The 17,204-nt window shown below is 43.3% G+C and overlaps 1 protein-coding gene across 2 annotated transcripts; it reads left to right on the forward strand.

Annotated features, from left to right (window-relative positions):
• Positions 1-463: 463 nt before the first annotated feature.
• CHI3L2 (chitinase 3 like 2) lies at positions 464-16,506 on the forward strand (the record flags this gene model as incomplete). Of its 2 annotated transcripts, none has more annotated exons than XM_080693405.1 (9): positions 464-488; positions 3,997-4,198; positions 4,467-4,523; positions 9,975-10,125; positions 10,683-10,807; positions 11,055-11,184; positions 12,339-12,521; positions 15,093-15,209; positions 16,369-16,506. In XM_080693405.1, 9 exons carry the CDS (start codon positions 464-466, stop codon positions 16,504-16,506), a joined length of 1,128 nt encoding a protein of 375 aa, XP_080549531.1. The 2 variants fall into 2 exon arrangements, with proteins under 2 accessions (XP_080549531.1, XP_080549532.1); XM_080693406.1 differs by lacking the exon at positions 464-488 and adding an exon at positions 3,401-3,425.
• Between the last annotated feature and the right edge of the window lie 698 nt (positions 16,507-17,204).

A 17,204-nucleotide genomic window follows, 5' to 3' on the forward strand; every position in this document is an offset into this window, starting at 1 on the left:
CAGAGTGAGACCAGCTGGATGGAAGCAGTGTCTAATTAAATGAGCAAAACTCATCAGGCCAGAGATGATGTGCATGCAGAGAGGTGAGAAAAAGGAGAAGGCGGATTCTGGATGGCGGGGAGAGAGGTTTCAGGACTGGAGGATGATACAGGGGCAGGGAGTGGCGGAAACGAAGTACCACCTTCTTCCCTTTTCACATACTGGGCCCTCTAAGGTGAGACTAGATGAACAAGTCCTTTCACTGGTTGTGTTCACAGCCCTTTCCTGTCAGTATTGGTATTGCTCAAATTTGGCTTCATTACCGGGAAGTTTCACAAGGCAGATTTGCCACAACAAGTCCCTGGAATTTTCTGGACACCTTGTTTCCTCCTAGCATGCCAGGCTGTTGAACTTTCAGAGCATAAAAGGTGCAGCACATGTGCAAACCCAGGGGAAGCTGAACTGGAAGACAGAAGTAACCACCATGGGCCAGAAGTCTCTCTGGGCAGGTGAGCATGGGGCTGATAATTCACAGGAGAGTTGGTGAGCGTGGGGCTGATAATTCACAGGAGTTAGTGAGGAGAGAAAGGGCAATGCAGACCTATGGAAGACATGATCCTCTTCCTTTTCCAGGACTCCAGTTTCTCTGTGAGCCTCAGTATAAAAAATATCAAGTTAATGCAACTGTCCTGGTAGAGACATCTGGCCTTTCTTAAGTGAGCAAGAAAATAGCAGTGGCCACGCTCTGTGGACTGTCAGGCTGTTCTCAGTCTACACAGAGGTGCCTCTTGTCTGCATTGGAACTGGAGCTCGGGACAGGAGGAGAGCAAGCTTTCTTAATCTCCTGATGCATGACTATTGTACCGGGAGTCTCACCTTTCATGGGCTATACTTTGAGTGTGTTTGTGAACTCTGAGGAAGCCTGACATTTCTTGTCTGCAGAATGGTTTGTTGAATTAAATGTTTAGTTCTAAACTCCCTCTTTCATGTCTAAAGTTATGATCCAAAACTCTGGCTTTCACAGTAGCTGGGAGTTTGATTGAGGTTAGGAGTGATAAGCCATTCATTGTATCCTTTTATATCTCTTTTACCTTGTTTTATACTCCAGCTATGAATATCTACTTGCAAGAGATTTTTTTAATCCCCTGTTGAGTCCTATGTCTTGGGCCCTTGTGAGGGTATCCTGTAGGCAGACTGCACTTTGGAGAAGAGTGTGGAGACTAATCTGACAGGAGATAGGGTAACCAGAATTTCTTTGACCACTCAATAACTGCACTAAGGAGCAGCTTCCTGGCCACTCCACCCTCTGCCTACACAGAATGTGATCAACAAAAGAGAACCCTGGAGCCCTGTTTCCCACACCTAAGTTCTGCAGAGGAGGCACCAGCTCCAGCAGCCCTGTCCTCCAAAGTTTGTTCTTCTTTTAACTGCTCCTTTCTCCATGTTCAGACTCCAAGTGTCCTGTGTGAAGAAGTCCATACAATATCCCCAGGCTGGAGAAACTGTACTTTGAGGAGTTTATAATCCATTGAGGGGAGTTTAGGATCCATAATCCTGATTTTTCCTTCCATTTAGGATGATGAATTAAAAATAGGGTGATTGTATCAGTCCTCCCAAGGGAAGTATCATGTGTGGAAAAGGCTGGGCATGTGGGTTTGTAACATTCCAGAGCCAGCTCATGCTTGCCTTGTTTTAAGAGTTAGTTGCTTTTACATGGGGTGTCTATTCTTCTCAATTTTCCCAGGACCATACTGGTCCAAGCAATTGTCTCAAGGAAAGTATTAATGCTCCTTTTCACTCCCCAAAGGGTCCTACTGTACAATAAACTAGATAGTCATACTAACTATGCTCAAACAAGACTGGGTAGTGAGCTCCTGGAGTGTAGACAAGGCATCTGCTTCATCTCAGGTGCATCGTGTTCTGGACAATGACTGCACAGAGCAGGTGATTCAGCAAAACTTTTTTTTTGTGGTACTAGGGGTGGAACCCAGAGGCTTTCTACCTCCGTGCTATATTCCCAGACCTTTTTTATATTTTATTTGGAAACAGGGTCTCACTAAGTTGCTGAGAGCCTCAGTAAGTAGCTGAGGCTGGCTTCAAACCCGTGCGATCCTCCTGTCTCAGCCTCCCAAGCGTGGGGATTACAAGCGTGAGCCACCACGTCCAGCTCAGCAAAACTTTTTGCATAAATAAATGAATTCCTGAGCCGGGTGTGGTGGTGCACGCTTGTAATCCCAGCATTCGGGAGGCTGAGACCGGATCGTGGTTCACAGACAGCCTCATCTACTTAGTGAGGCCCTCTGCAACTTAGTGAGACCCTGTTTCAAAATAAAAGAATAAAGCCGGGCGTGGTGGTGCACGCTTGTAATCCCCGCGCTTGGGAGGCAGAGACAGGAGGATCGCGCAGGTTCGAAGCCGGCCGCGCGCCCTGGCTTAGGAGACCCTGTTTCCAAATAAAAATGTAAAAATAGGTCTGGGAGTGTAGCCTGGAGGTAGAAGGGCTTCCAGGAACCCCGGTACCACCAAAATAAATAAATAAATAAATAAATAAATAAATAAATAAATAAATATGGGGCAGGGGGTGTAGCTCAGAGGTCAAATGGCCCTGGGTTCCATCCCCAAACCCGCAAAAAAAAAAAATGAATTCCTACTTTTGGAAAATATTTCTGTCTATTGCTATTGTGATTTGAACATGGAATGCTCCTCAGAAAACCTCATGTGTTGGCAATGAAGAAATGTTCAGAAAGAAAATAATTGGATCAGCTCTTTAATCTCATCAGTGAATAAATCCATTGATGGATTAATAATTTGAATAAATTTACTTTGTGATAATTATAGGCAGGTATGATCCAACTGGAGGATATAGGCCACTGATGATGTATCCTTGGACACTATATCTCAGTCTCTCTCTGTCTCTCTCTCTCACTCACTCACTCACTTGCTCTTGTTCTCTCTCTCTCTATCTCACTCTATCTCCCCCACTCTTTCACTCTCTCTCTCTTCCCTCCCATATCTCTTCCTTCCTCCCGCCTCCCTCTTCCTCTCTCTGCTTCTGGCTGTCATGAGTTAATCAGCTTTCCTTCCTTCACCTCATCCTGCTGCCATGATATCCCTCCTGGGCAATGGTGAACTAAGCCTCTGAACACATGAACAAAGTAAACCCTTCCTGCTCTAAGTTGTTCATATCCAGTATTTTGGTCGCAACAATCAAAAGCTAACTAAAATTGTTGTTATTCTTAAAGTCCCTCAATAGAGATTTCAAGGCCCTAATGAGATCACAGCATCTGTGTCTGGAGAGCCCTGAGGAAATGTGGCTGTACCTTGTATGCAGGCACTCCACATACTCACTGCTCTCCTCTGCAGTGGATGAGCCAGGTTTGGCCCAACAGCTTTCTCTTTTCATTTATTGATTACAGGTTTTGTGGTCTGGATGCTTCTTCAGGAAGGTAAGTAGTCGATGTGTCACTAATACCTGGTTCTCCTGTGTTGGATCCTTATATTTCTGATGTTTGGTTTCTATCTCTACAACTTGCTTTTTCTATTGATTATTCTCTCAGATTCTGACAGTAACATATTCAGGACTCTGAGCGCTTGTTCTGTGTATCTTTGTGCATCCATGGCTCTAGTCTCTGTCCCTGTCTCTCTCTTTCACACATACACACTAACCTCAGTGTCTGTATGTGTGTGTGAATATGTATACACACATACACAGGACATGTATCATCTCTCTGTTTCTCTACTTATTTGTGCTATTTATTCAGTCACACACACATTGATTCCCGGTGCTTTGTGGGTGTTTCACATATTAATGATATCTCTGTCTCTCGATGTATTTCTTAACTGGAATATGGGAACTCAAAAGACAGACAGCTCTGAAGATACAGAGTAAATGAGCCCTCATAGGCTCTGTCTGAATGAGCAAAGGATCCAACGTCTGTCTTGGGGAGAAGCTTGGAGGTTTTTGGGCTCTAAGACAGTAGCCCCAGAATCTCATTGACCCTCTTCACTCTGCTCCAGGATCTGCCTACAAACTGGTTTGCTATTTTACCAACTGGTCCCAGGACAGGCAGGAACCAGGAAAGTTCACCCCTGAGAACATTGACCCTTTCCTGTGTTCTCATCTCATCTACTCATTCGCCAGCATCAATGACAACAAGATTATAATCAAGGACAAGAATGAGGCAATGCTTTACCAGACCATCAACAGTCTCAAAACCAAGTCAGTGGGATGGGAGTGGGTGGTTTCTGAGGGAGGAAAGTTATTCCCAAACTGGGCCTCAGACCTACTCTCTCGATCTACTTGTACATATTTCTTTGAGTATGACTCTGATCCTCACTCTCCCCAAAGCTTTATCCTTTCCAGTGAAGGCACTGCTGGGCAGCCAGGCCCTGCTTATCTACATTCTTCATGTCAGGAATTCTACCTTTTAGGCAAATTTTTTCCTTACAGCCATACAAGAAATAATCGGTTTATTCTTCTATTCCAGGAATACCAAACTGAAAATTCTCTTGTCCATTGGAGGGTATTTGTTTGGTTCCAAAGGGTAAGACCACACTTTCTACCTTTTGTTCATTCTTCCACAATTCATGATCATGACCACTTCCCTTCTTCCTGAGAAGAGATCATACTAGGTATAGGGGGATCTTCCTTTCGGCAGGTGATAAAAACTGATCTAAACATTGTCACAGGTAGAAGCACAGCACCAGGTTTTCTGTGTTGTGGAAGGGAATGTGCAGGATCTTAACACAAGCCCATACATTAAAGGCCTGGGAGGAACTGAACCATGAGCAACAGTCAGTAAACTCCTAATCATTTACATGAAATATTTCTTCTTATAAATTATGGGTATATGGTTTTAGTTGCAAAATGCAATTTTTTAAAATCACTTGAGGATTTGATTTACTTCACAGGGTGAGTTGTGTGGCTGTTTCCATTTAAAAACTCAGCCTTGACCTACAGCAATCGGTAGACAGCAGTGTCCTGGGTCATAGCTATGCAGCCAGATGGCCTGAGAACAAGCAGGACAGCAGAGGAAACAACCAAGGCTGCTCTGCTCAAAACCAAAATAGCTATTACTCCAGAGCATGCATTAGAAATTATGTATTCTAGCTGGGCATGGTGGTGCACGCTTGTAATCCCCCCGCTTGGGAGGCAGAGACAGGAGGATCGCGCAGGTTTGAAGCCAGCCATGCTGGCTTAAGTGACCCTGTTTCCACATAAGAAAAAGTATAAAAATAGGTCTGGGAGTGTAGCCCGTGGGAGTGTAGCCAGAGGTAGAAGGGCTTCCAGGAACCCCAGTACCACCAAAAAAAAAAAAAAAAGAAAGAAAGAAAGAAAAGAAATTATGTATTCTACTCACATGAAAATATCCCATTTATATCAAGAGCTGAAGAAGCACAAATATTGAAGGATAAAAGACACACTTTTGATCAACAACTACAGTAACATAATTTTGAATTTTTACTTTTTTTTTTTTTTTTTTTTTGGTGGTACTGGGGTTCCTGGAAGCCCTTCTACCTCCGGGTTACACTCCCACGGGCTACACTCCCAGACCTAGTTTTTACTTTTATTTTTATGTGGAAACAGGGTCTCAAGCCAGCACAGCTGGCTTCGAACCTGCGCCATCCTCCTGTTTCTGCCTCCCAAGGGCAGGAATTACAAGCATGCGCCACCACGCCTGGCGAATTTTTACTTTTTTAATTTTTTTTGTGTGTGTGTGGTACTGGGGTTCCTGGAAGCCCTTCTACCTCCAGGCTACACTCCCAGACCTATTTTATATTTTTATTTGGAAACAGGGTCTCTTAAACCAGCACAGCTGACTTCGAACCTGTGTGATCCTCCTGTCTCCGCCTCCCAAGCACGGGGATTACAAGCGTGCGTCACCAAGCCTGGCCTTAATTTTTTTTTTTTTTCGGGTCTGGGGATGGAACCCAGGGTCATTTGCTGTCCGAGCTACACCCCCTTCCCTATTTTTTATCCTTTATTTTGAAACCAGGTCTCACTGAGTTGCAGAGGGTCTCACTAAGTAGCTGAGGCTGTCTATGTACCGTGATCCTCCAGTCTCAGCCTCCCGAATGCTAGGATTACAAGCGTGCGCCACCACACCTGGCTATTACTTCTTTAATTTTTTAAAGTGCCAGCATTTAAAAAGTCTAGAGACCTTAAACTCAGAAGAGTCTTGATTGTCATGAAAGTCTGATAGTAAAACTATTTTCGTCAGCTTTCCTGTCATTATGACCAAAATATCCAAGAAGAACAACTTAGAGGAAGAAATGTTTATTGGGTCACAGTTTCAGAGGTTTTTGTCTCAAGGGCCAGCTCTGAGGCATAAACCATGGTGATGGTTGTGGCAGGGTCCAAGGCAGAAGGATGTGCTGTTCACAGCATGGTGCTCAAAAGCAGAGAGAGAGAGAGAGAGAAAGAGAAATAATCTCCCCACAGACATATCTAGCAACTAAGGCCACACCTCCAATGACTTGCTCCTCCAGCCATGCCCTACCTCTGAGCCTTGCTGCACTGGACACATGCTTTTAACACATGAGCTTTTGGGTACATTTTAAATCTAAACTATAGCATTCCACCCATGGCCTCCAAAAGTTTATGCTATCTCACAATGCAAAATGCATTCAGTCCACCTCCAAGATTCCCCAGAGTCATAACAGTGCCATCATTGCTCAAAAGCCCAAGTCTAAAATCTCCTCTGAGACTCAAGGCAAACTTTCATTCATGAACCCCTGTGAAAATAAAACCAAGATACATGATTCCAGCCTTATAGTATAGTGCAAATATTTGCATTCCAAAAGGAAGAATTAGGGGCATAGAAAGAAGAGATGAGACCAAAGCAAGACTAAAATACAGCAGGGCAAACACTGAACCCTGTAGCTGTACGTCTGACATCCAGGCACACAGTTGTGACATGCAATCTCCAAAGGGCTTTGACAGCCTCACATCTATGGCCTTGCCAGTTGCAGCAGGTATGGCTACTCTTCTAGCTGGGCTATACTGCCCACAGCTTGCAGCCTTCCTCGGCAGATGCTCCTGGCATCTCTTAATTAATGGGATCAGCCGGGCATGGTGGCACATGGTTGTAAGCCCAGTACTTGGGAGGCTGAGAAAGGAAAATCGCAGGTTCAAGGCCAGCCTCAGCTATTGAGTGGGTCCCTCTGCAACTTAGAATCTGTTTCAAAATAAAGAATAAAAAATAGGGCTGGGGATGTAACTCAGAGGTAGAATTCCCCTGGGTTCAACCCCCAGTATCAGAAAAAAAGGAAAAGAAAAAAATTACTGGGGTCTTCATTGCAGCTTTGACTTCACCCTCATAACTTCACATTTCTATAGCTCTGCTCCTACACCTGGAAAGTATTTTCCATCCTGCATCGACAGTGCAACACACAGAGCTGGCTTTGAGAATTAGCTGCAGCAGTAGTGCTCACAAAGGCTGTGGTAGAGGGTTGCAACTCTCACATGGTGGCAGCTGAAAATGGGAGAGGGAGAAACAGGCATATGTAATCCATGCCCCACCTCTGAGCCTTGCTACATTGAGAATATCCTTTCAACACGTGAACTTTGAGGAGACATTTGAAATCCAAACTATAACAACTTCCTCGTATAGCTTGTCAGGCAGAGAAAAGAAATAAATATTTGAAGACCTATGTAGAGTTCTATACACTGAAAGAAAAGAGAAAGATTTGTCTTTGATTCTGCATTAACACAACCATGATCACCATTCAATTATGAATGGGTTCCCATGACTACTATCCTCCTATAATTCTCAGATTCTTTCTTCTTTCTAATACTTGGCCTGAATTTCAACTAATACTATCTTCATTCATTTTTATATGCATTCACTCAATAAACAAGTCACTGAGTGCTTGTTACAAGTTGAACATTGGAAGCCGGGCGTGGTGGCGCACATTTGTAATCCCAGCATTTGGGAGGCTGAGACCAAAGGATCGCAGTTTGCAGACAGCCTTAGCTACTTAGTGAGGCTCTCCGCAACTTAGTGAGACCCGGATTCAAAATTAAGAATAAAAAATAGGGCAAGGGGTGTAGCTCGGAGGTCAAATGCCCCTGGGTTCCATCTCCAGATGCTAAAAAAAAAAAAAAAAAAAAGAAGAAGAACATTGGAGATAGACCCATTTGGTTTGGATTTTCCTTTAGCAGTATGTGCAAGCCATATGCAAGCTGTGTATCTTCCAACAAGTTCTTCAGCATTGCTAAGCTTCAGTTGTATTGTGGTTGTTTACTACACAGCGAGGATAATAATAGAATCTGCTTCAAGGTGACATTGTGAAGGCAGGGAATGTAAATTGTTTAGTTGCTGACATACAATAAGGGATCAATGGTTGTAACAGCCCTTATCATCATCATCATCATCATCATCATCAAAAAAAAAAAAAGCCAGGCTTTGTTCCAGATGTTATGCAGAATACTAAACTATATGTAATGCATAGATAGGCTTCTGAAGAGCAATTAGTAAATTTTTATTATCTTTCCTAACATCCTCTCTCATCATCCATCATGAGCATTTTCAAATTCAAGAGAAAAGCTACAACTGATTTTTACCGTGGCTTTCTGACACCAGGCCAGTTTCTTTAATCTCTTCCGCCGAGCAGCTAAGAAACCACAAGAACAAAATCTCAATTTAATATTGATTGAAACAAAAGTAATCCCAGACTCTAAGTATGACTAAGTGGGGGTTGTTGTGAAAGGTGTGAAATGACACAGCTCAAGGGATACGCTCAGTACCAATACTGGATTGAAAAACACCAGTATCTCGCTACAGCTTTAGATTTTAAATGCCATTGGTGCCCTTGGTATGGACACATGAGGACCAACTTCATAGATTAGGGATTCTAGTTCAGATGAAAGCCCTGGAGGCACTGCTGCTTTCAGAGTTCTATACTCAGCAGCTCTGAGGACTGTGTTGTGGACTTGGGAAACTTGAAGTTCTTGTAGTCCAGCGCTGGTTTCTTTGTTTACTTTGGATTTCTTTGAGTCTCAAACTAGAGATTGAACTTGAAACAGGGTCTCACTAAGTTGCTGAAACTGGCCTTGAGCCTGTGATCCTCCTGTCTCAGCCTCCCAACTACTGAGATTATAGGTGTGTGCCATAGCACCTAGATTCTGGCTCTGTGTTTATGGAGCTTTCCTGAATATGTTTCTTTTGAGGCACTTGTAGCAAGGTTAGCATTTTTAGCCAGACTGGAAAATGAAACTCAAACCCAGATCTCTTGATCCTAAGCCTGCCACACTGCAAACTGCTTCTCCATAGGTGTGAGATGGTAAAGAAAAACAAAGCTAGATAATATTTAAATTATTATGATGGATTTTATCCAGGGAGTGCTGCAATAAGGGAAAGAGACTTCAGTGTAGTATTGGGTTCAAATCCTAATACAGAAAAGTAAAGATTTATAGTTAAAGTAGGATGATGAATGAAAAATTGCTAAGAGGGAGAGGAAAATTGCTAGGACTGTGAGGATTCTTACTAAGCTGACTCAACAGGATTCTTGTTAAAGGCAGGCTGTGGTGATTAGATATTCCTTGAGGGATGGTGGGGGTTGAGTGTGTTAATATATTGAGAGTGATCAGATACCAAGGGTGGGAATTTATCATTCAGCTGACAGCAAGATACTTTTAAAAATTAGATTCTGCAAAGATAGACATGGAAGCATAAGGTCAAGGTCTAGATGAAGAAGCCTCTGAGATGCCTGCCTAGTTTAATCAAGGAGATGGTCCTTGGCAAGGGAAGCTCCATTCTCTTGCAAGAAAGTCTGCAAAGAACCCCATCTTTCTTCACCTGAGCTGATCAGATTGAGGGGTTGACAATCCTTCCACTTCCTTTTGTTAGTTACAAAAGGGGCAAGAGTTGACACAGATAAGGAGTGAGTGAATATTGGGGAAAGAAAGATGATTTTTGCATTTATGTGAAGAATGTGCCATGCTAGGTTATTGTTTATTCTATCCAAAATACACCTGTATTGATTCTACCCAGGTTTCATCCCATGGTTGATTCTCCTGCATCACGCTCAGAATTCATTAACTCAGTTATCCTGTTTTTGAGGAGCCACAACTTTGATGGACTGGATGTAAGCTGGATCTATCCAGACGGGAAAGAAAGCTCTCATTTCACAAAACTGATTCACGTAAGCCAGTCTCTACAGGACACTTGCTGACTTTAACATGCAGAATCCATACTTATTCTGGGAGACAAAAAAGTAAAAGATTGGGACTGCTTGGAAGTCCCAACCTAGCCTTCCTTTCCAACACCCCGACTGATGGGGGGAAAGCCCCTGTTTTTAGTTTAGGGCACGAACAACATCAAATAACAGAGCAGCCTTATGCAGTGAACACCACCCAAATAAAGCAATATTTATGTAAAAAAGCTTTGGACCATAGAACTTCCTGAGTCTATGATTCTTCCTGAGTCTTTGACAGTTTCATAGAAAAACTATCAGATCAGAAAATCTATCAGGAAGAAACCCAGGTAGTTCTTTTCCTGGGCACAGTAAGGCTGTAGCCCTCTGGCCTAATGTGGAGACTTCCTGACCAGATACAGGACAGTTATCCCTGTGTGGGATGGTCGGAAGGGGTTGATATCTTGCATTTTATATGGTTCTAGAAACTTCACTAATCCCAGGTAAGAAGCTTAGCAGTATACTCTGAGAGGGGAAATGTGACATCTTGTTTCCTGTTTCCATAGGAATTAGTAGAAGCCTTTCAGAGAGAAGGTGTAAAATCTACCAAACCTAGGCTTCTCTTGACTGCAGGTGTGTCTGCAGGGAGGCAGATGGTTGATAGCAGCTATCAGATCAAGAAACTGGCAGAGTGAGTACTTTAGAGCACCTCCCTGTCCCTCTGCCTTCATCCTGGTCCATGAAAATAATACATTTCAGTTGGTTGAAGGAAGAGAAGGAAAGTCATTGTTCTAACCCTGAATCATTTAGACAGGAATGACTTTTTAATGATAGATTTCTATCCTTCTAACAACTTTCAAAGCACAAAACATTGCATACAGTTTTTTTTCCTCCCACTGCTGATGGCAGACTGTCTTCCTCTGCTTTTGGCACTTTAGAGAGCTGGATTTCATCAACCTGCTGTCTTTTGACTTCCATGGGTCTTGGGAAAAACCCCTCATCACTGGCCACAACAGCCCTCTGAGAAAGGGGCAGCTGGACACGGGGACAAGCTCCTACTATAATGTGGTGAGTGGACAGAGGAACCACAGTGAGGTTCTGACTGATGGGGAGGGGCCCAGGAGAGTCCAGCAGTTCAGAGTTGCTTCTCTCTTAAAACGAGGAGAAGTTATATGTCCAAGAAGGACTAGGGTATCCCAAGGAGCCAGTGAGTATAGCAAAACTGTTTTGACCGGGCACCAACAAAATGTCACCTGAAAAATGTTGAGGTACCCTGAACTCTATTTTTCAGTGTGTCCTCTATCTAGTCTTCTCTGGATTCTCCATCTTTAACACATTTTCTGGCACCCTCACAGGTGTGCAGAACCTGCACCCTCTGTGTTCATCCATATTCCTAATCTCATTTGATCTTCAAACGATCCTGTGGAGTCTGCTGAGCAGGAAGCATTACTTCCACTTACAGATTTAGAAGCAGAAGCATAACAAATTCAGTGACCTCTGAAGGTCATTGAAGGTCCTGAAAAATGGCGAGAATGAAATATCTAAGAAAAAAAAAAAAAACCTTGCTGTTGTTCTGTTGCATACATATGAATGTGTATTCCTTAAATTGTCGAAGAAAAAACTGTTTTCCATGTTACATATTTCCAGGTCTTCACATTTAAAGTTTTAAAACTAGCTGGATCTTCTGATTTATAGTTTGAAGCTTTCTAGGACTCTGCATGGCTGAGCCACACCAGCCTCCTTCACATTTTCCTTCCTTTAAGCTATCTTCATCTCCTATAATCCTATATTTTGTTTTTGAGGTCAGGAAGTTCAAAATTAGCTCCTTGTCTCCAAACCTGTCCCTTGGGTCCCAGGTCATTGTGAGGCCTTGTAGACCATGAGTCTGTTGGTGACCCCAATAGTAAGTATGATGAGCCTATGGACTCCAACGAGAAAGAAATATGGTGACAACCTTGATTTCATGTCTTGGGTCCCTTGCCTGATTTGTTTTGTGATTCACTGTCCACAGTTGTCTTTCACAACTTAGAAAATGCTGCATATGTTTTTTACTAGTGAAGAGCATTAGGTGCATTAAACACTCAAGTGCTGGTGGGACTGTCCACACTCACGTGTAGTAAGGGGACCTAGGAATCACCTGTGTTGAGTTTTGGATGAAGGCTAAGAAAGGCTTGACATCTTTTTACCCACAACCTAGGCCTCAGTTTTCCTTCCCTTCCTAGGAATACGCTGTGGGTTACTGGATTCATAAGGGGATGCCTGCAGAGAAGGTGATCATGGGTATCCCTACATATGGACACTCCTACACACTGGCCTCTGCAGACACCAACATTGGGGCCCCTGCCTCCAGCCCTGGAGCTGCTGGTCCCATCACCGAGTCTCCAGGATTCTTGGCCTACTATGAGGTACCTGAAACTTCTCTGTGCCCTCGGCCATCTGCCATGTCTGGGAAGGGCTTAAGGCTTCACCCTGGCAGTAACAAAATACCCTGAATGTTGTGAGGGGGGAAATGCAGAGTACTGTGGGAATACAGAGAGGAACTCCTAACTCTGACTTGAGGAAGTAGGCAATGCTTCCCAGAGAAGTGAAATATGCTGAACTCTGAGGAGGAGACAAAGCTAGCCAGGAAAGGGGTAGGGAAGAGACTTTGGGAAATCGAACTAAGCCATTCCAGGTTCTTGACTTGGGCAACCAAGTAGATGGTAGTGCCATTGACTAAGAGAAGACAAGAGGGAATAGAGTGGCATTAGTCATGATCCTGACACATCCTGAGTTTGAGGAGACTGAGGTATATCCAGATGTCTATGAGCATAGCAGTAACAAGCAAATGGCTGAATATGGGAGTTTGGACCACAGGAGGTCAGTTTGTGCTAGAGAGGTAGATTTGAAGTCATCAGCACACACACACACACACACACACACACACACACACACACACACACAGAGAGAGAGAGAGAGAGAGAGAGAGAGAGACAGAGACAGAGACAGAGAGACAGAGAGAATTTGAAACCAAAACACACACTGAGAAGTGAATAAGGTCCAAGACAAAACCCAAGGACCTCCTGCATCTTAGGATGTACTGAGGAAGAGGATCCCATTGAAGAAATTAACAAGGAGTACAAAGCAGGACAGAAAGGATCCATGCAGATCTATGCTGAGCTCAGAGAAGTGGGGTTTCAAGAAGGAGAGAGAAGCCAAATGAGTCAGACTCTGCCCAGAGATTGAACAGCTTATAGTAAAGACAATTGAAGTTATTCAGCTGATTGCTATCAGCTCCGGGGAGAATAAGGGTCATTGTTCCCAATCAACTGGTAGTTTTACCATGGTCTACTGGGTATGTACTCCCACACCTTATGAAAATTTTAATTTGATTGTTCAGTTTGTCCTCTTAGGTCATTATGACTTTGACAAATTCATGTTTGCTTAAATATTTAACTTTCATTTTCTGCTTTTATTGAGGTAGGCATAAGTATATACCATTCAAAAGGAAGAGGCCATCACAAATAAATTTTTTATGAGATATTGAAATGCACTTGTTCACTGAAGATCTATCTCTTTTAGGAGCTATTTCTTAGCTAACAGAAAGAGAAAGCAGCTAAGTATAAAAGGGGAGATCCCAGAACAAAGAATATTGGGAATAGGAAGGACAGAGAGGAAGTAATGGGTTTAAACTGGGAATTAGCTGTGAAGTGAGGAATGATATAATAGTCATCATAATACTTCACATTTGTTAAGCATTTTACCAATTTTAAATTAATATGCATTAGTTCATTTGATCTTAATAACAATACTGTAAGATAAATATGTAGGAAGGATTGTAATTATTTACATTTTTTTTCAAATGAAGGAATGGGAAGATCTATTGGTCAGCTCTGATCTGGAGCTTGAGTATTTTCCAACTTCTGGGTGCTTGTGGCTCCTTCAGATGAGGCCTTAGCACAGACAGTTCCCAGTGACTCACCTTGTCTCACCCATTCTGTATGATGTGTAAGGCCATTTCTCTCATTGTCTGATCTCCGGGACAAAGATATTTTTCCCAAACTCCTAACAACTAACCTGCCCTGTCTACCTCATTCAGTTTCAAGAAGGACCTGTTACTGACCTTCTGGTTTGATGGGGATTGAGCCTATATTGATTGTTTAAGAAAGTATATTAATTGCTAACAAGAATAAGCTTTCATACTTAAGCAAAACAATAAAATCCTTTTCTCTGCCCCTAAGCTGTTAGCCAAGAGCTGCAGCCAATATTGACCTCAATCATCTAAAATAAAAGTTAGCTGTTAGCCCAGCTAAACATGGAATGTTAAAGTTAAGAGAACCTTATATTGATTACCAAGTACACAAAAGAGTTGTAGTCCAGGGCCTCCATACTCTAAAGACAAGTTTACAAATAACTAACTTCTAGCAGATAGAGATTTAAAAAAAAAAAAAAGGCTAAAACTCTCCAAGGACATGGAAAGATGGTACAGGCCTTTGCCAAAGAGGGCATATACCATGTGACCGCTGATTTTGTTAACCAAGTAACACATCTTGGCTTGCACCATAGATAATGGGCATGCCTGCACCTACATCAGGTCAGGGGCAGATAAAAGACTTGGTCTAGCAGGATGGGAGACAGTAAATCCTTATAATCATAACAAAGGCTTGCACAGGAGATAATGGGCAGGCCTATACCTGCATCAGGTTAGGGGCAGATAGAATTGGTTAAGCAGGATGAGAAATAATGAATCCTTATAAAAACTTCTCTATGTTAAAAAAAAAAAACAAAAAACTTCAGTGTCTTATTTTCATGGAAATCCACTGCATCCCTCTCTCTGACACAGTGCTTTATAATTCTGTCTCTTCTTTCTACCTTTGTAATAATAAAATTTGCTTAAGCTCGCAGCAATATAGTTCTATTTTTTTTTTAAGTAGCTAAGAACAAGAACCCATGTCAACATCTCAAACTGTTACATGGTCCCCCTTTCTCTTCACCAGATATGCCAGTTCCTGCAAGGAGCCAATATCATAAGGCTCCAGGATCAACAGGTCCCCTATGCAGTCAAGGGAAACCAGTGGCTTGGCTATGAGGACGTGGAAAGTGTCGAGACCAAGGTGGGTAGGCAAGAGACACTGGGACAGGGAAGTGCTCCTTAGGGTGGGGAATGTGTGTGTGGCAAAATGCCTCAATACTCTATGCTGAAAGGGAGAAGCTTCTGGGGCCCCAGACTTTAGGATGGGATCCAGTGTTCTGTGTAGCCTAAGACTACACCTGTGAGTATCTGTGGGACAGGTAGGAGAGGTGAAAAGGAAAAAAAAAACCCTGAAAATCAGTGAAAAGGTGAGGTGTGGGGGAAAGGGGAGAACAAGGATAAGAAAGAGGGGATGACCAATGATCAACATTAATAAATCACTAATTTAATGGAGATCTTGGTGCCTGCTTAGAGGGATCTATTTCAATCAGCAGTGTCACCACTGGGATCCAAACATCAGGCACACACACACACACACACACACACACACACACACACACACTTAGAGGAAGGGAGATGTATTTGCTTGCAGATCTGGAGATTTTAGTCCATATATATATACTTCATTTTATGCCTGCTTAGGGGAGATAGGTCCTTAAGGCATGGTGGTGGAGAGCAGGAAGAGCAAAAGGGTCAGAGGGAGGGTTAGAGCCAGAGTTCGCAGCTGGGTAGGGCCAGGTCAGGACAGATACAGGTATACAAACACACACACACACACACACACACACACACAGTACACATCCACACCCCCAGGGACCTACTTTTGAATATGGTGCCTCTTGAGCATAAAGTCTGGGAGACATTTTATATTCAAACTCTTAACTATCCACCTTGTGGAATCTCAGGACAAACCCTTCAGTTCTCATGAGTTGGGTTACCTATCCAGGAGGCTCCAGATTTCTGAGCTTACCCATCCTTAGCACTTAGGGACACATTTACTTGCCTTCCAGGCTTAGGGCAGGAAGGAGATATGAGTGTAACTGATAGCCTTGGGAAGTTTGTCTTGCTAATGGCTTCCTGGTTTCTACTCTTATGCTGAAAAGCTTTCATAGTCTCCAAGAATGCTAGTCCTGGAGTCGGAGTGGGAACTGGTTAATAGTGAGCTGCCCTCTCCTTCTCTCCTTGAGCCCCTTTCCTTCAGAGGGCCTCTGACTCCATGAAACCGGTAAGTCTGCTGTGCGTTCTAAGCGTATGCCCTCATCTAAACCTAATATCTTCATGTCCCTCTGTGCCTTCTACAGGTTCAGTTTCTAAAGAATTTAAACCTTGGAGGAGCCATGATCTGGTCAATTGACATGGATGACTTCACTGGCAAATCTTGCCTCCAGGGCCCCTACCCCTTGGTCCAAGCTGTCAAGAGAAATCTTGGCTCCCTATGATGGTAACGTGTCCAGGGCTGGGGCTGGGAGCAGGCAGAGAGCTCCTGTGCAGAGAAGGGCATAGGAGATGAGGGAGGGAGGGTCACCACCACAGATTTACACTGATCTTTGCTCATGCTCCTTTTATATCTTTTGCTCTGGTTTCTCATTTAGAACAGTTCTTTTTTGTAGGCTTCCCATAGACTCATAACAAGAATAACAATTTTGGCTGCCATTTATAGAACTAAGGGGTTCCTTGACACATATGGGGGATATATATATTCACATCGCCATAATTTTGTTTGCAAAAAATCATTCTCTTTTAATTATAATTTTCTAAATCAGAAGAAAATGGACCCACGGCCCTCAATTCACTGGGCCGATGAGAACTCCAATCTCAGTCATTACCTAACATTCCCTACCCCTTAACTCCTGCAGGATCCTATTTAGTCTAGACAGGAAGTCCTGAGGTCATTATTGATGTTCTCTCACCCTACCCTATCTTGAAGGCCAGTGGCTTTGCTGCTGCTGCATCTTAGAACGCAGAATCTCCAGGTGCATTGTGTATTCTCTTGCTCAGGTGAAGGCTGTTGGTGAGAAGCCACCGGTGCAGAGGCAATTGGTTCTCAGGCAGGTGGTGAAGAATCAGGAAGCTGGGGCTCACCAAACAGACAACTGATGAGGGCCAGCAGTCCTGGAGAAGGGTCCAGACCCCTTTG

The sequence above is a fragment of the Muscardinus avellanarius genome (genome assembly GCF_963383645.1).
Source record: "Muscardinus avellanarius genome assembly, chromosome: 3".
Classification (NCBI taxonomy): Eukaryota; Metazoa; Chordata; class Mammalia; order Rodentia; family Gliridae; genus Muscardinus; species Muscardinus avellanarius.